This window comes from Homarus americanus, unplaced genomic scaffold, assembly GCF_018991925.1.
Source record: "Homarus americanus isolate GMGI-L3 unplaced genomic scaffold, GMGI_Hamer_2.0 scaffold32929, whole genome shotgun sequence".
Taxonomy (NCBI): Eukaryota; Metazoa; Arthropoda; class Malacostraca; order Decapoda; family Nephropidae; genus Homarus; species Homarus americanus.
In genome coordinates, this window is record NW_024737097.1 from 601,183 (window position 1) to 621,380 (window position 20,198).

At 40.2% G+C, this 20,198-nt stretch overlaps 1 protein-coding gene across 1 annotated transcript in view; it reads left to right on the forward strand.

Moving 5' to 3' along the window:
* Positions 1-1,343: 1,343 nt before the first annotated feature.
* The window catches only part of LOC121873147 (acetyl-CoA acetyltransferase, mitochondrial-like), a gene marked incomplete at its 5' end in the record, with an annotated part of 36,132 nt that continues 17,277 nt past the window's right edge, over positions 1,344-20,198 (forward strand). Inside the window, 2 exon segments of the mRNA XM_042376465.1 lie at positions 1,344-1,451; positions 3,480-3,635. Of these exon segments, the coding sequence (XP_042232399.1) occupies positions 1,344-1,451; positions 3,480-3,635 (264 nt within the window).

Here is a 20,198-nt window from a genome sequence, read left to right on the forward strand (position 1 = left end):
AGTTTGAGTACCTTTGTTAAATCACCTTTGTTTAGCCTTGTCTTCCATTTATACACCTCGATCATATCGCCCCTCACTCTACGTCTCTCGAGGGAGTGCAGATTAAGATGCTTTAACCTGTCTCTGTACTCAAGGTTTCTAATGCCCAGGATTAGTCTTGTCATTCTCCTCTGAATTCTTTCTCGGGATTCTATATCCGATTTGTAGTACGGTGACCAGAACTGAACTGCATAATCCTAGTGATCTTCTATGCAAATGTTTGCAGAAGATGCTAAGCTATTCAGAGAAATTTGGTGCTGAAGGGACAGTGGAGAGTTAAAGGATGACCTCAATCAGTTTCAGGAGTGGACAAAGGAATGGAGGTTAAGATTCAACTTCTCAAAATGCAAGAGGTTGCACCTAGGTCATACCAAGAAGAAGAGGCATATCACATGTCCCATTGGGATGAGAAAGCACCGTTAACCGAAATCAAATGTGTAAAGAACTGTGTTTTTGTTGACAATGAACTAAAGTTTTCACATCATTGTAAGAAGAACGTAAATCAGACAAATAAACTAGTAGGGCCATTCTAACTTGGTCCTCAAGATATATTAAAGACTGCCAGCTAAATGAGAACATCCAAAGGAGGTGCCACCAAACTGGTGTTTGCACTTAGGACCTCTCTTACCAAGAGAGGTTAAAACACTTTCAATTGCTTTATATATGCTATAGATGGGCTTGAACCCTGACATATTGGTGAATGATATGTGTGTTACTGTTATACTATCAATGGGAGCATTAGGCAAAAGGTCATTCTAGAACTGTACTGAAAAGTAATCCTGCCCATGGCAGAGAACACAAGATCCCAGCTACACTAAAACCTCTCCTGCTACTTGACCCATTGGGATTTCCCTCTGCCTTGCTCATACCCCTATGATCCCAACTGACTAATTGCATACCGTATACTGTATCGTATTTGCTAAGCATAAGGAGTATGTATTTTCTTTGTTTTTATTATCACAGTGTATAGTATACTGTACATGTATTACCGGGTATCTCAAAATACAAATTATTTTTGTTGAGATCATAATCAGTTTATTTATATAGCTTATTGTACCATTCTTGGCAGTTGACTTGAATACTCAGTTATATGAGTATTATAACTACTTTTGTTCTTAAGAGGTGAATTATTATGTACCACTAATGTTTGTTTTGTTCAATTATATTGTAAATTAATCTGAAATTGGGTAACAGTAGCCAAATTTTGCTTGTAATAAATGTTTCCAGGGAGATGTGTACTGTACCAATGAAGTTACAGTCGTTAGTCTTATATACTATGTATAGTACCTGTACCATCATTCCAGGTGTACATGGGAAATGTGGCATCAGCTGGAACACGCCAGGCACCTACACGTCAAGCAGCACTTTTTGCAGGTCTTGATAAATCGACCCCATGTACCACAGTCAACAAGGTAAGGATATTGAGTCTAATGTTCAGGTACCATATTTCCTGCCATATTTGATGCACCTCTAGCTTAGCAGTGAATATCAAGGGGGGGAATGTGTCAAAATACAACTATACAAAAAATTTGTGAAAAATGTGTCAAAATGAGAATATCATATGTGACAAAATTTCATATACAGTACAGTATAAGTTTATTTTAATTTCTTTCTGTATAAAAATTTTCTTTCGTAATATTGGGGGATTTTATTTTGCCATAACGGTATTTTGATTTAGTCTACTATTCAAATATTCTATAGAGTAGGGCCCAGATTCAACTAAACTGACCGTAACTTTGATTGTATCTCTCTTTCTATCTCAAGAGGTTACAGTGACCGTATGATATTGATAATAGGTGAATCACTAAAGGCTCGTACGGCTACCGGAAGTAAATTTAGTTCAGTAAACTACCACTAGATGCAGTTGAGATATATTTGTTTTGTTCCTTGCTTGACCAATCACCATACCCGGAACAAACACTGTGAAGGAATATTAGCCAATCACGAGTTTTCCATGCCAACAGACGATGCATAAAGTCATACGTGATAAGAACAATGGAGGGACATAGTTTAAAAGGAAAGGTGGCTGAATTTCTCCGATGAGATTTGCTAACAATAATAACACTGTATTAATGAAAATAATAATAATAATAATAATATAATAATAATAATAATATAATAATAATAATATAATAATACAGTATAGTCTGGGTTTACGCGGTCAATTAAACCCATGGAGGTCCGTGTATAACTCGAAACGCGTAAACGAAATAACAGAACATATGGGATTACGTAATTGAAATAGAGACTGGGCCGACCGCCAGACTACCCTTTTTCCGACACAATACGTACGTTGTAGTAAAAATAACATCTTAATTTTATGATGGAATGCACACACTTAATATTTAAGAGAAATATCAATAATATTAGGTTTTTTAACATACACAGGGATGGGGGGTTGGTTCCGAGGCTGAGGGCAGATTATTGGCCCTCACTTGTATCACCTGTATCACTATCCACCACAGGCTTGCAGGGCTTCTTTGTCAAACCCCTCAAAGTCCATATCCTCACTATCACTGACTTGGGCTGGCTGTGGTGGGTGGCGGGTGAAGAACTCGGTAATGTTTTGTTGACTGGGCGACCTAGCGCGCATCCTGCCCGCGCCGCTTCCCGCGTAAATGATGGAATGTACCGCTTAACTAATAATTGCCGGTCTGGCCAGGTGCTGCGTAAATGACCAACCGCGTAAAGGAAATCTGCGTAAATCGAGACTATACCGTACATACGTATTGTGAAAAAGGTAAGAGAAATAATTGTCCTAAAAGCAAACACATAAAGGGAATATACATGTCATTGCTCACAAGCTAGCTGGCTCAGTGAGGGAGTGGGAGGAGGGTGCAGAGTGTAGGAGTGGGGAACATTGCTAGGGAGTTGGCGGAGATAGTGTCCTAGCTGGTCTCTGTTGCTTTGATGAATCAGGGAGTACAGTATATGCAAATGGCGACTGTGTTAAACTTTCATTTGGCTTTTATTTACTGGTTTGGCAATTCCTGTACAATATTTTGTCGTGACTTATTTATTGGTACTGTATTATTTTTATTTATTCCTCACATTCACTGGTAATGTCAATATTATTTTAAGAAAACTGTGGCTACAGGAGGAAAATACTTTTTTTTTTCCGAAATACTCACTGCTGAAATGGGGGGGGGGGGGCGTCTTATATGGCTGTGTGTCTTATATGCCGTTATCTCCCCCAGCCACATGCTCCTACACTGACTGTCTTTTTTTTTCTAAGCCAAGTGCATAAAGTTGAATGCTCGTAAGATGTGACATGATTGTAAAAGACTACAGTATTTCCATTGAGGTCTCCTTGCTTACATCTGCTGAATAGTTGGAGTATGCCGATGTCAGATTAGTGAAACAGTAAAAGAAAGGAGTATTTAGTTCTTCTGAATCATTTACTACCTAATTTGTCCCTTTTTTTCTCTCTCTTCCTCTAGGTGTGTGCATCAGGATTGAAGTCAATAATGATTGCATCTCAATCTTTGATGTGTGGATCCCAAGAAGTGATGGTTGCTGGAGGAATGGAAAGCATGTCCAATGTTCCTTATTATATGCCCCGAGGTGACACTGCTTATGGAGGTATTAATCTTCTAGTAAGTAATACTTCTTTTTGTTTGTCATTTTAGATTTTCACATGTTTAATTTTATTTTCATTATCAGTACAGTATATTTGTTTCTTGTCTTGTATAACTCATGGCCATCTTTTTGTGTCTAGCCTTCCTAAATTTTCCTCTTTTTATGGTGCTTAGCATATACAGTGATCCCTCGGTTAACGAACACCTCGGTTAATGAAATTTCAGTTAACGAATTACCTTCAATAAGAATATTCAATTTGGTTAACGAAAAAAATTCGGTTAATGAATTCCTTAAAAAATTTTCCCAACTTGTTTTTGCCTGCTTTCGCCTGCTCACCAGCTGTATTATTAGTCCGCCAATACAGTACTAATCGGTTTTAGGGCTTAAATTCGTTACCATTTGAGTAAATATCAAGAAGGTTGTACAGGTTGTACCTCTCTAGTCCGGCATTCCGTGGTCCAGAAACTCCCGTGGTCCGGAACGATTTTAGTTTGCCCAATAGGTAGATAGGCATTTTTTTTTTTTTTTTTTTTTATTATTATTATTATTATTACAGGAGTATTAAATTTTTGCCCCTCAGGCCCCAATGTGGGTCAGTGACCTATGCCCGGGTGGGCTAATCCCCTTAAAAAAAAAAGCCGCGGGAAATTAAGGTTTGTTTACATCCGGCAGTTCGGCTGCTCTCTCTCTCTCTCTCTGCTTGTCTATACAGAGTACAACATTTAACCCTTCAATATATATGAGCAGTAAATAAGTGTTGCTTTCATATTCTTATGTAGAGTAATGACGATATATTTTCACATGTGCGCACTTACATACGAGCAGTCTCACTTTTTTTTTTACCATTGATGGTTAGCTACTTATATTGTTCCATTTATTAACATTAAATAACTTTACAGGTACTTCAAGCAACCATATTAATTTTTTACATTAATTTTACTACAGCTTAACTCAGGGTCTTATTTTCTTCAGTTTTATATGCAGAACCAATCAGTCACTGGTTTCGTAAGCTTTAACATAAACAATGCCGGCAGCCGTCTCGTCTCCTCTAATATTCTACGTATTATTAATAAATTGTATTGTTAATTTTGCACACACGTACATTAATTAAAAAAAAACTAATTCAGAAACATTAATTAAAATATATATGAACAGTAATAAGTGTTGCTTTCATATTCTTATGTAAAGTAATGATGATATGTTTTCACGTGTGCGCATGCGCACTTACATATGCGATCTCTCTTTTTCTTTACCATTATCGTTAGCTACTTCTATTGTTCCATTTATTAACATTAAATAACATTACTTAAAACAACCATATTAATTTTACTACAGCTACAACCTGGGTCTTATTTTCTTCAGTTTTATATGTAGAACCAGTCAGTCACTGGTTTTGTAATCAACGAAAACAATGCTGTGTCATTTCCTCGTGTGTTTTAATATTCTACGTATTATTAATGAATTGTATTGCTCATTTTGCACACATAAACATTAATTCAATAAAAAAGACATTCAGTAATAAACAATAATGAATCTTTTGTACATAAGAGAAATGACGCTGTTTACACGATTATGCACGTCGTCTGCACGTTGGCGGGCCGTTCAAACCCGTCGAAATTCAAGTTTCCGCCGTCAAAATGTTTATTTATTTATTTTTTGTGTGTTCCAATAAAATACGTTAAGAATTAAAAACTCGCAAAATTTGGGAAGCTACTATACGACATTTAACCCTTCAATATGTCTTCAAAGAGACCATGACGCAGAGAAAGTGGTGCTAATGCTTCCAGGCATAAGCACAAGTCACTATCTATACAGGAAAAGGGTGAATTTCCATGGTCCGGCAATTTCCATGGTCCGGCACCGGTCAGGTCCCGAGGTTGCCGGACTAGATAGGTACAATCTGTACTTTTCAATAATTTACCAAGTCTTATATTAAAATTTTTAGTCATTTTAATTTTTTTTTAACGCAATTGAAGTACAGGGAACTAGTTTTTACCTCTCCAAACAGCCACTTGACTCACCCAGAATGGCGTCAGTTTGTGTCACTGCTCAGTGGAGGAAGCATCTTGCTTGAGACTCTCTTGAACATAAACTATTTTTACATTTTTACAGTACAATTATTGGTCATTCTGAAATTTATTTTACATATTGACAATATATAGTGCAGTGCAGTGTTGATTTAAAGAAAATAATCTTGAATTACACCTAGTGAACTTAAAATTTTATGGGTGAAATGGCAGCATGAAGCGTGGGGTGACTTCTCTTCCACCCCACTGCCTTCTCTTCTCCCTTCTCTTCCACCCCCACTTCTCATTCCCATCATCATCATCATCAACCAGGAGCCTTCTACATGCACACCTCAAAGTAAGTGTACTTTACTGCATTTATTTTTAGTTTGTATGTAATTTTCGGTGAGCTGGAACCAATTACCCAAAATCCCATTGAAACAATGGTTTCGGTTAACGAAATTTTCGGTTAACGAACGACCTTCTGGAACGAATTGTGTTCGTGAGCCGAGGGACCACTGTATAGTCCTGTCACTTTTTTTGAAAGGAGATTGAATAATATTGTTCAATTTAACTTTTGGAATAACAAAGAAAACTTAACCAAAGGAAGATTGTACATCTGTAGTTTTCTTGTACCTATACAGTGTTTCTTTTGTCATGTCTCCCTCTATGTGGATAGCTGTAAATTACAAATTGTGTTACATACTTTAGAGCTGAGTTGTATAATGTACTTGCCTTTGTTACTAAAGTAAAAGTAATGTTGCATTGGCAAAATGTGACTCAAGTTGGAATAAAAGTATCAAAAGTTTATTAATTTTTTTGCACACCCCTCCCCCCCCCCCCTACATCCTTGTGTAAGGTGAAGCGCAGAAGCATTTACAGCGCCCAACAGGGAAGCGTGCTAAGTTCATGCTTGCCTTATGTCTCAAGAGTTAAGGGCATAGAAGCCTGAAGAGTCAAGGGCGTAGAAGCCTGAAGAGTCAGTGGTTTTTATGTCTAAGCAAGTTATTGGAAGCTCCAACAACTTGTCCCTGAATACGAATTCGCAACTTTCGATTTACAGCAGGTACCTATTTTGCTGCTAGGTGAACAGGGACCAGGAGGACTAGGAAGAGTGTCCAAACAACTTCCGCCGGCCCAGGAATCGAACCCGTGACATCTTGCTTGCGAGGCAAAAGCGGTACCGCTCCACCAGCGCCCCCCCTCAAAAGTTTAATGTACTCTAGTACTGAAAGTAAAAAGTAGCAAAAGAATTTTTTGTCTCAAATATTAAAATAAATCCACAATAAATTATAAGAAAAACTAGTAAACTAAAGATTAAAATAAACGACACATTGCATTACATTGCAAATCCTTCTGTTGAGATTAATCAATAACTGATTCTCAAAATTATGGCTGTGCAATCAGGATCTTTTAGGCCTAAATATAAGCCCAGCATCACCTACTGAAAGAGAATACGTTCAACTGCTCTTCTCCCTACAATCCATCACAGGGATAGTGATTGGGCTGAAAATTCATCCATCCAACACTATAATAATTTTCTTTCTTATCCACACAAGTGTCGTCGACTTGGATTTATGGTCCGCAGACATAATGTTGTCTTGGCTTGCATTAAGTTAGAATACAGACAAACGAGTATCTGTCAAGTATCTGAGGCCGGGGATGATCCGTACTTCTCATCCTGTAAACTCTGTAATTGTCCCAATGCTAACACCCTTTAACACTATTGCCTTGACTGTCCCACTGTCAGGGACCTCCTACTACTGGATGAGTCACTAACCCCTACATGTCACCACCTACTTATTCTTGTACGTTGCCCAGGCTTTGGTGGGTGCTAACTCCCATTGTCCTTAAATAATATCAAGATTGTCTCCATATCACAAGTCCTAGCATGTCCTGCAAGACACGAGCACCAATGTATTACAGTAGTGTCTGACTGCATGGTCTTGTGATGAGGCTTGTCGTCCCCTAGGGTGTAATAAATTAATTAAATAATAAATAATAAGCCAAGCATGACTACTACTACTTTGCTGTCACTCAGAATCGAGTATGACTAAACAGACGCTCACAGGCAGTAGATACAGGTAGTTGGGTGTTAAGCTTCAGAGATAAGTCACATAATGTCGAGAAAGACCTCAGTAGCTCCATTCTATCTCCTGAGCTAAGTAACTATCAAGCTCGTTCAGTTGAGGAGTTTGTGAATGATTGATGCCTCCATAATGACCGAGTCTGACTAGGACTCACCTTGAACTGTCCCTCTAATTGAGGTATGGCTGTGGTGACATCACGTTTCGATTCTAATTGATGAGTGGCTGAATTCTTCGCACCATGTAACATCTGGCGGGTGCTGGTGGGGGGAGACAGTAACTTAATTATTTAGGCAGAATTTTAAATACACTTAGTCTCACACATATTTATAGATACAGGCTTTATATCTAAGACGGAATTATGTAAAGCATTTTAGAATCACAGCCTCTTTGAAATTCATTTTAGGTACAAGTACAGTGGTCCCTCGGCTTAACGAACACAATTCGTTCCAGAAGGTCGTTTGTTAACCGAAACCATTAATTCAATGGGATTTTGGATAATTGGTTCCAGCTCACCGAAAATTACATACAAACTAAAAATAAATGCAGTAAATTACACTTACTTTGAGGTGTGTATGTAGAAGGCTCCTGGTTGATGATGATGATGATGGGAATTAGAAGTGGAGGAGAAGGGAGAAGAGAAGGAAGTTGGGGTGGAAGAGAAATCACCCCATGCTTCATGCCGTCATTTCACCCATAAAATTTTAAGTTCACTTGGTGTAATTCAAGATTATTTTCTTTAAATCAACACTGCACTGCACTATATATTGTCAATATGTTAAATAAATTTCAGAATGACCAATAATTATACTGTAAAAACGTAAAAATACTCTTGTGTTCAAGAGACCCAGAAGCAAGATGCTTCCTCCACTGAACAGAGATACAGACTGAAGCCTTGCTTGGTGAGTGAAGTGGCTGATTGGCACATCAAAAACTAGTTCTCTGGACTGCAATTATGTTAATATGTGTTAAAATGACTGAAAATTTTATTATAAAATTTGGAAAATTATTGAATAGTACAACCTTCTTGATATTTACTTCAATTTTAACGAATGTAAGCCCTAGAACCGATTTTTGTATTGGCGGACTAATCTCCCAGCTGGTGAGCAAGCCAAAGCATGACAAAATATTTTCGTAAAACTTTCATTAACCGAATTTAATATTCATATGGAAGGTAATTCGTGAACCGAAATTTCGTTAACCGAGGGACCACTGTACTGTATATGCAAAGAGTAACTGACGTCTACGGAATGAATATAGAAGCCCTAGAAAGAATTCAGAGAAGATTGACAAGACTAATCCTGGGCACTAGGAACATTGAGTACAGAGACAGGTTAAAGCATCTTAATTTGCACTCCCTCGAGAGACGTAGAGTGAGGGGCGATATGATTGAGGTGTATAAATGGAAGTCAGGGCTAAACAAAGGTGATGTAACAAAGGTAGTCAAACTATCCAACCAGGAGCAAACTCGTAGTAATGGTTTTTAATTAGACAAATTTAGATTTAGGCTCGAGATAGGTAAACACTGGTTTGAAAATAGAGTAGTGGATGAGTGGACCAAGTTACTAAAAATCATCATTAACTCGAACACGCTGGATAGCTTCAAATATAGGTTGGATGGATATATGAGTGATAGGAGTTGGGTGTAAACAGGCTTGCTCAGAATGGGCCAATAGGTCTGCTGCAGTTTCCTCCATTCTTATGTTCTTATGTCTAACGAGAAGACCAAGCCCGTGAAGGAAAGGTGGGGGAGAAGAGAGGGGATTTGATGGGGGCGAGGGGATAAGAGGGTAGGCTAGGTGAGGTGGGTGGTCAAGGTGCTAATGGACACAAGAAGATCAAAGGGAAATTCTGCTGTCATGGCCATTGTCACCTGACCTGACTTCACCTCACTTCACAAGACCTCTCAGTATGTGACCACGTGTTGTCTCTCCACACCCACACTGTACCCTTCATGGCTCCACCATGCCCTCCATCCACACAACTCTTTTACTTTGGTAAATGATTAATTAATTAAAAAATATACTATTAGTTTGCAGGTAATGGGTAACGATTTTTTTCTTCAATTGTATTACAGTAAAAGTATTAGAAAACCATACTTAAGTAAAAGTAGAGTATTTTCTCGGTTTAACGAATTAATTCGAGCCACCCGTGTTCGTTAAAATTTTTTTTTGGTTAAATTGAGCTTTCTGCCACTCGGTCTGTGTGTTGTTCACTGCTACCTCTCGGTCAACTGAGTATACACTGGAGCACCTTAGCTTTCGTCTTTATTCAAGACATCTTCAGAGTCAACTGAATTTATGGGGATGGAATGTTCGGTCACTCTTTCTTGGGTGGAGGATTAGTGGGTCTCATGACTTGAAGATGTCTTGAATAAACACTAAACCTAAAGTATTTTTAGAGAGATTGTGATAAGTATAAATGTAAATGAGCAAAATTGTATCCCTTCAAAATTACATTACATAACAATTTAAAATATGGAGTGAGAAAGCAGAAAGGTGTGGGTGATTAGAGAGTTGGAGTGGAAATGAGTGTTGCCAAGTGCTCCTCAACAGCTGATATTTAACTCGCGACCACGCAGTCACACACGCAAATTTGTTGGGGGTGTTTGAGTGGTGTTGGAGTGTGTGGATATGTGGGGAGGTGTGATGTTGGGGTATGGGGGTGGTTGTTGGAGGGTGTGTGTGTGATATTGGGGTGTATGTGTGGGCTGTGATGGTGTGGGTGATGTGGGGTGTTGGAGGGTGTGTGTGGATGATGTAGGGGTGTGTGAATGGTGTTAGAGGGTGTGTGGGGGGTGGTTGTTGGAGGGTGTGTGTGGATGATGTAGGGGTGTGTGAATGGTGTTGGAGGGTGTGTGGGGGTGGTTGTTGGAGGTGTGTGTGGATGATGTAGGGGTGTGTGAATGGTGTTGGAGGGTGTGTGGGGGTGGTTGTTGGAGGGTGTGTGTGGATGATGTAGGGGTGTGTGAATGGTGTTAGAGGGTGTGTGTGGATGATGTAGGGGTGTGTGAATGGTGTTGGAGGGTGTGTGTGGATGATGTAGGGGTGTGTGAATGGTGTTGGAGGTGTGTGGGGGGTGGTTGTTGGAGGGTGTGTGTGTGTGATGTATGGGTGGTGTTGGAGGGGGTGTGTGGGTAATGTTGGTGTGTGTAGCACAGTGTGGGTAATGTGGGCTGAGAGTGTTGTTGGCAGAGGTGAACCTTTTTGGATGGTGAGGGGGGAGGGTCGCGTGGTCACTTTTCTCTCCCCTTCCTCACTCAAGTGTGGCTAATTGTGATAGGGAGATGAATTTGATACCATAATAATCCTTAATAAATTCTCTACAAGACATTTCCAGTATGATATCCTTAAATGATAAAAGAATAATAAGGTAAAAATAAGTGTTTTACTGTATATGAAGGGTACTGGTATTATTAAGCTCAAATTATTACAGTAACATATCTTTATTAATAAGTAAATAAAAAATAAACAATATTTTACCCAGCAAGAATGACAGAGACAGACATCTTTTTAGGCGTGTGTGGTCAGTTTCTTCCAGTCTCTATGTACAGAACTAAACAAAGAATTTATTTGAAATACTCTGTAACATTCAATATCATAATATTACTGTACTCATTTTGTACTCAAATGTACTAAGCTAAATGGTTAAAAAAAAATTCTTGTGAAAACTATGAGATGTTTCTACTCAAATTAATCACAATCTTGCAAGGATTCCAGCAATGTAAGTTATATTCTGCTATGCTAAGTCTGTGATAATTTATGAGAGAAAAACTTTTAGCCTAAAATCACTTTCATCCCATTAATTGTTATCACCTTCTGCTGGCTGGGATGAGGGGGGAGGTGGGGTGTTGACAGCCAGGAGGGGTGCGCAGGTATCAGCTGAGGTGCCAGGAGGGACGTGGGATTATGAAATACAGGGAGTTAAATTTTTTTGCTTATAAAATGTCACAGACTTGACTTAGCAGAAATTAACTTGTATTGCTGGAATTCTTGAAAGATGGCAATTAATTTGAGTATTAACATCCCATAGTTTGCACTAGACATAAACATTTTAGTAATAAATTTAGTACATTCGAGTACAGGTTGTGATAGTTTATGCATTGTGATTGCAGTTGCGAAACTTTGTGACATCACTAGTGTATAGTGTGTCTCCATATGCCCTGGTTTATTCATTGATCAGTTGTCTAAGTGCAACAGTAGTCAGATCGAACCATCATGTATCCATTAATTTTAAAATATAAATTATAAAGTCAAATGTTATAAGACAATAGCTTAGTAGTGCTCTTAATGTGTGTGCTGTGTAAGTGTCTTGGCATATCACCTCACTCTTCCCATCCACTCACCAACCGTGTGAGGATGTGTCTAAACTTGGTGCAATCATATTTTCCGTTAATTGCTTTATATCACAATTTATCGTTTTTATACATTTAATACATTCACCTTAGGGTGAAGTAGGTTTTACTGTGTCATGTGTCTGAAGTGTCTCCGTAGGTGTCAGCGTATTAATGGAATTAAACTCAATTTACCAAAGTTCAGTCATGCGCCGGTTAACGTCTAACCGAACAACGTCCGATCGCATATACGTCCGTGAAAAAACAAAAAAACACTTCCGTGACGCCTGCTGGACCACCACTCCACGACTCCCTGACGGAGACAGGATGATCCTTCCCATACTGGCCAGATATTATGTGTTAAAAGAATATCCTTCCTTAGGCTTTAGTAAGCATTTGCCTCCAGGTGTAATGTTAACCTACATCTATTGAGGATAAAATCTTTCACCTACAAATTGACAATAACACATTTGCTGTAATCAGACATATCTAGTTGCCTCAACAATTGCAACCCCAGTTGTAATTGGGGTTGCAATTTCAAATTCTGTGTCATTACTAAGGAATAACGAAGTCTCTGGTGCACTCTAAGATTGAGAGAAAACGGAGGAATCAGGCGTCCTGAAGCGAGAGAAAAAAGACTCCTATGACTTGACACTCACTTACTTGACAAGTTTTACCAACCATTAGTTGTGTACGTTATCTAGTGAATTTAGTCAATGTTGTACAGTACAAGTAAACTGCAATACAGTGGTCCCTCGGTTAACAATGGAACAAACTTGTACTGTACATGTACTAAATGATTCTGGTACTAAAATTATTATGTCTATCGCAAATATAGATTGTTTATACAGGTATTCAAATAAATTACTATCTTACAAGAATCCCAGCAATGTAAGTTATATTCACCCAGGTCGTTTGGGTGGCAAATTATGAGAAGAGCTTAGTCACTCTTAAGTAATGATAAATAAACACCCAGGCAGGCCTTCAGCACCAACTGTCAAATCATAGCTCTTGAGGAAGCATGGGGGGTTTAGGCGTTAAGTTTTTCATTTAATATCTCAGACTATAGGAGAATATAATTTGCATTGCTGAAATCCTTGCAAGACAGAGATTAATTTAAATATAAATGTCATATATTTTGCTCAAGAGATAAAAATTGTAGTACATTAGTGTACAATACTGTAGTACATTTTATAATACAGGTAGTCCCTGACTTACGACGGGGTTAGGGACCCAAATCCAGGTAGTAAGTCGGAATGGTCATAATCCGACATAGATAAAAAAATAAAAAAAAATAAAAAAATCTACAATGAAATACAGTACAGTGAAAGTAATAAATAATGAGGAATGGATACAGTGTGACTGAGCACTTACTTTTAACGTAGTCAGCTGAATGCACACGGGGCCCCCATAATTTTCTAATTATACATGGAGACTACATTAATTGGAAGAAGCAGAGGAGGAGACAGGGCTGGGTGGGTCATCAATGCCGCTTTCTTCAGACAGGTTTATGTACTGTGGAAACTTGCTGGTTGAAGGTATTGGATCATCTTGAGGGAGTGAAGAGGCAGCACTGGTGGGGCGTGAGGAGACAGCACTGGGGGACTTCTTAAAATAGATGTCCAATTTAGACTGCACAGTTTGTTTTTTCTTTTCATTTTAAATTTCTCTGTAGCAAGCAAGTGCATCTTGGATCATTCTGTCAACTTTGGCATAACACTCATAATTTTGATTCATGCCATCAAACATTTGAATTCCTTTATTAATTGTAGCAAATGCCTCTGCCATTTTGTAATGAGACAAATCTCACAAGAAGAAGATTACATATAAATAGAATATTGATAGTATAAGAGTATAAAGAGAGGAAGATTTTGGTAGCGTGGCCGTGATAGTTATTTACTCTTATCGTACACTGGTCGTGTCTTACACGTCAATACACGTCTATTACGTTCTTAAAGGCGACTTCTCAAACACTGCTTCGTTACAACTCTTTATTAATTACGAACATGACATGGACACATTAATAACACCTTCTATTGAAGTTACTAGGACATTATATTATCGTTACTAGGACATCATATTACGTTACTAGACACTCTGATTCTCGGACACGAACATGAAATGAATACACTTCCCACGTAAGTAACTCATCCCATGGAAAGCTCTGACAAACACTCACGTGACCTAGGGGAGGCCTAGCAGGTAGTCCTGGGTTGTCTCTATGGGAGACTGCTTAGCTGGGCGCCGGAGGGAAGTCTCGGTCCTGACCGGAGGCGACTTGCCTCCGCCCTGACTTCTCGAGCAGGCCTGGTGGTGTAGCAGCTGGCCACCTTGTTACAAAGACACTTCATGGCTCGAGGAGGACTAGGCACCTGGCGCATATTGGGAGGCGAGCCGCCAGGCCCAGCTGGTCGGGGGGCGGGCGGCGAAGGGTCTCTACATTTGACCTGGGCTAATGTGAGGTCAGGGTCTGGACTTTTCAGAAACCATTCTCCGGGGAAGTTCAGGGCCGTGTGACATGAGAGGCCCTGGTTGATTTGTGGCCCCTTGAGTTGGGCTCCGAGGGTTACATTTGACCTGGCTAATGTGAGGTCAGGTCCGGCCTTTGTTCAGAGAGTAGGTTATTGTATATTGGAAGAGAGTCGGCTGGTGCCTTCTTACATGTCTGTTGTGGTGACATGTCACATGGGAGGGGAGCTAGTTGATTTGTAACCCCCGGTCCACCGTGAGAGTTACACTTGACCCCCCTAATGTCGGGTCAAGACTGGCCCCCCTCTGCGGTGTAGGACATTGTGTATATTGGGAGAGAGCCGGCTGGTGCCCTCTTACATGTGTGACATGGGAGGGGGAGCTAGTTGATTTACAATCCTTGGTCAACCGCAGAGTTACCCTACACTTTGACCTCCCTAATGTCCGGTCAGACTGGAGTTTCTGAGATGTAAGCTGTGGTCTGACAAACCATCACTACACCTCCCGCCAAGACCAAAGCTTTCATGCTCAGAGAACTGATGATACATTTAAAGTAGACAGTAACATCATGTGCAGTATCTAATATAGTCCCTCAGGCGATAATGCATCCTTACATTTTACAAATCATAACATTAGAGATGTATGTTTTTCTACTGGCATAGTTTGATCTGACAAAGCTTACTATACCTCCCGCCAAGATTAAAGCTTCTATGACAGGAGAAAAAAATTAAATACATACACAGTAATTGAACATAGAGTGATCTAAAGATCCTTCATATCTAGCATAGTGTCCGAGGCAAACTTGCAAATCACATTCTACAAACAAAAACAGGTGTTACATTGCCTAACCAGGCCGTGTCAAAATAATAATTCATCTCGGTCAGTAAATGGCTACAACATTGTGTTTGGTAATACAAAACATTGATCAAATTAACTCATAGAAAAAGTGACTAATCTTTTAAAAAAAACATTCTTTGTAGTACATGTTAACAAAAATCAGAGAATTAAATACAAAATACAAAATGCTCCTACTTCACATGTTAGGGTGTTATATCTTTTTATTACACATCAGCAACATCAACAACATCAGTATGTTTGTTGGGTTCAGCATGGCTCAAGTCCTCCATCCAGCTGGTATCTGAAAATAAGGAATGCTGGCAGCACAACGACGGTAGTCGATTGGTCCTTCTGATTATCCACCTTGTCATCGTCGACTTTCTTCTGATGTCAGCACAGCGTCTCTTCTGTCTTCACATAGCACGTTTTTCTTTCTTCAATACCGCACTTTGTAGGTCGTGTCACCACATCTGACTTCTTCTCACTTCCTCCTGGTTTCTATAATATTCCAGATGATTTTTCTGTTCACCTGCGCTTCCTCTACGTTTAGAGCATTTTCATATTCCAGATGAATTTTCTGTTCATCTGCGTTTCTTTATACATCTTCATTTTCATATTCCAGACGATTTTTCTGCTCATCTGCGTTTCTTTATACATCTTCGTTTTCCGTCATATTCCAGATGAATTTTTCTGCTCCATCTGTATTTCTTTATACATCTTCGTTTTCAACATATTCCAGACGATTTTCTGTTCATCTGCCGTCGGCCCTCTCCGGCCGGGATGAAAGCCGGTCCACTGTTTGGGCTGTCGTCTCCTTAGATAACTCGTAAGGCAGGTTCCGCGGACCAGGCCTCGCCCTCCGTACGTGAGTGTCGGCGAGACCAAGGACCGTCCTGTCTTACACCTTCCACAGTGGTGAATCCCTCCCTGGCTGGGCTCACCAGGGTTCGTTGTGTGGCACTTCATTCCACACTCCTTAACTTCCTAGTAGAAAAATATAAACTCTTCTTAATCCTAGACCAGGTAGGACTTGAAAGAAGTGGGGTGGCAGGTAAAGGTATTCCTCACGCTGCATTCTCACGCTACAGGCATGGTCGACTCCGCCAGCCATGGGGCGGCATCAGATATTTAAGCAGAAAAACAACTTAAAGGGCGATGGATTAGTTAAAGTATTCGCAAAAAAAAAATATTTGCTTCTTATAATGCTACGCCAATGTTTGGTAACTATTATTCACAATGCATAATTTCTATTAGGGCTAAATGAGTGCTTCTGCTCACTACATTGAATATTATTTATCACCACGCTACAAAGAGTACATTACAAATCATACGCATAAAACACACTGAGTAAAGCTCTGTAATTATCGCAATATTAAGTAAACACTAACCACCGACAAAGCATAACTCACACGGGACAAAACATATGGGGGATTGTGGTCACAACACCTAGGGGCGAGGGTTGCTGGCTGGGCGGGGTGGGGGCGTAGGCGGCGTGGTGAGGGGAGCTGGGCGGAAGGATTGCCAGGCCGTGGGCGGTGGGCGGGCAAGGAGCGAGTGAGCGGGTAGGGGCAGGGCAGGGCGGAAAGCAAAGTGAACTGTGATGGGTACGGAGGAGGAGGAGGGGATAGGTTAAAAGACATGTTGTTATAATAGCAGTACAGACATCATAATCTAAAACAATGTATGTCAACACTGACCAACAATCAAATTGTCGGCCATTGAGAATACATCAAGGACATTGAGAACACAAGTACACTGAACATATTTTAAAAAAAATTTTGCTAATGTAGAGACATTTACTTGTTTAAACTTTTATTAATAATTGAGACACTTTTTTTCACGCCACGAATGCCATTTATTACAGGAATTACTTATTACATAATTGTAGACAAACTTAGACTGAATCAAATGAAGGATGAAACGAGCCAGGTGTTATGGCTAACCGAGGGAAGGCGTGAGTTTACGTTAAGTTCGCTGCTACCATTATAATAACTAAGCGAGGAAGGCGTGAATTAACGTATATAGTTCGCTGTCACCATTAACAAGGGACAATGAGGGCGTGAGTTACATATAGTACGCTGCCGCCAATATAATGAAACTATATCTTGCATGAACTCCTTATCACGCACTTTCGAACAATGCTCAAACAACGAGTCAGGTGTTATGGCTAAAATGAGGGAGGGCATGGGTTTACGTTAAGTACACTGTTACCAATAACAAGGGACGAGGGAAGCGTGAATTACATATAGTTCGCTGTCACCAATATAATGTTACGAATGCAACCACCCTTGTACTGCCTGCTTCGTCAAGATAGTTACGAGATTACTTCAAAAGATTCTAACTATCACTGTACTGAACACTAAAGTTAAGAGGCGTGAGTTCTTACTTTAAGTGCGCTGCCGCCATTGTAATGCTACAAAATATTCACAAGAAGAAGATTACATATAGGTAGAATATTGATAGTATAAGAGTATAAAGAGAGGAAGATTTTGGTAGCGTGGCCGTGATAGTTATTTACTCTTATCGTACACTGGTCGTGTCTTACACGTCAATACACATCTATTACGTTCTTAAAGGCGACTTCTCAAACACTGCTTCGTTACAACTCTTTATTAATCACGAACATGACATGGACACATTAATAACACCTTCTATTGAAGTTACTAGGACATTATATTTACGTTACTAGGACATCATTTTACGTTACTAGACACTCTGATTCTCGGACACGAACTTGAAATGAATACACTTCCCACGTAGGTAACTCATCCCATGGAAAGCTCTGACAAACACTCACGTGACCTAGGGGAGGCCTAGCAGGTAGTCCTGGGTTGTCTCTATGGGAGACTGCTTAGCTGGTCGCCGGAGGGAAGTCTCGGTCCAGACCGGAGGCGACTTGCCTCCGGCCCTTGACTTCTCTCGAGCAGGCCTGGTGGTGTAGTAGCTGGCCACCTTGTTACAAGACAACTCTCTCTCTGCGAATTAACCGAGGGAGGACTAGCACGTCCTATATATTGGGAGGCGAGCCGTCAGGTTCAGCTGGTCGGGGGGGGGCGGCGAAGGGTCTCCTTACATTTGACCTAGCCAATGTGAGGTCAGGTCTGGACTTTTCAGAAACTATCTGGGAAAGTCATCAGGTGGGGCCGTGTGACATGAGAGGCCCTGGTTGATTTGTGGCCCCTTGAGTTGGGCTCCGAGGGTTACATTTGACCTGGCTAATGTGAGGTCAGGTCCGGCCTTTGTTCAGAGAGTAGGTTATTGTATATTGGAAGAGAGTCGGCTGGTGCCTTCTTACATGTCTGTTGTGGTGACATGTCACATGGGAGGGGAGCTAGTTGATTTGTAACTCCAGGTCCACCGTGAGAGTTACACTTGACCCCCCTAATGTCGGGTCAAGACTGGCCCCCCCTCTGCGGTGTAGGACATTGTGTATATTGGGAGAGAGCCGGCTGGTGCCCTCTTACATGTGTGACATGGGAGGGGGAGCTAGTTGATTTACAATCCTTGGTCAACCGCAGAGTTACCCTACACTTTTGACCTCCCTAATGTCCGGTCAGACTGGAGTTTCTGAGATGTAAGCTGTGGTCTGACAAACCATCACTACAATTTGCTTCACTGAAAACTTTTTGGGGTGCAGGTCCTTCTTCTACATTTAGACTAGCTTCTTCCTCTGCATCTTTGTGTGCTTCCAGTTCGATAAGATCCTCGTTACTGAGCTCTTCTGCACACTTTCAACCAACTGTTCAACATCTTCATTATCAATTTCTAACTGGAGCTGTTCATCTAACTCCACTATCTTGTTACTAATATCTGAAATAACTTCATTTTCATTAAACTGAAACTGTTCACATATCTTTTTCAGGACTTCCATATTCATTCATGCATTGTTTGTAACCTGATCCCATGCTGCACTAATGTTCTTTATACATGACAAACGTTGTACTCCTTCCAAAACTCTCTAAGCGTTTTCACCTTCAGTAGCAGCAACAACCTGAGCGGAGTTGACGTAAATAATACACTTTAAAGGCAGCAATAGCACCTTGATCCATGGGTTGGACAGAGGTAGTGTTAGTGGACACTACCTTAACATCAAGGTGCATGTCGTCCAGGGTGGTGGGTGTCCCGGAGCAAAATCTTGAATGGAACTTTGTTGCAGACAATACTTCTTGGCTCATGGAATGAAAGAAGTTATGAACTAATCCTCAAACAGTACTAGGGTCATCCATGCTTTGTTACTTCGATAAAACACTGGCAGTGTGTGCTTGCTGACATGTTTAAAAGAACTTGGGTTCTCTGAATGATAGATCATGAAGGGCTTTATCTTGAAACCAGCTACATTCCCCCACCGAAGTGTAATTCTGTCCTTGAATGCTTTGAATCCTGGCATTGTTTTCACCTCTTGTGGATATATATCCGCTCAGGCATGCGCTCACAACAATCCAGTCTCATCCACACTGAATATTTGCTCAGGCAAATAATTCCTTCCCACAATCACATCATCTAACTCCTTCTTAAAGGCTTTGGCAGCACCAACATCAGTATTAGGTGCCTCTCCACCACCTTAACATTGTGTAAACTGTAGCGAATTATTAACCACCCATGACTTGCAGTAAAGGTTTGCTCACATTCATCTCTTGCCTGTGCCTTCAGGGTTTGGAACAGGTTTTGCTTAGCCTCTAAGGTTAGAAGGCTTTATACACGCTTATCTGGTCTTCTATCCATATCACCAATAATTTTCCATATCGTGGAATAGGACCTTGTCTTTCTTCAAAATTATAGTTCCCTTTATAGGTGTTGTTCCTTTCACTACCTCACGAATACATTCCTTGTCCTTCAGAATAGTGATAC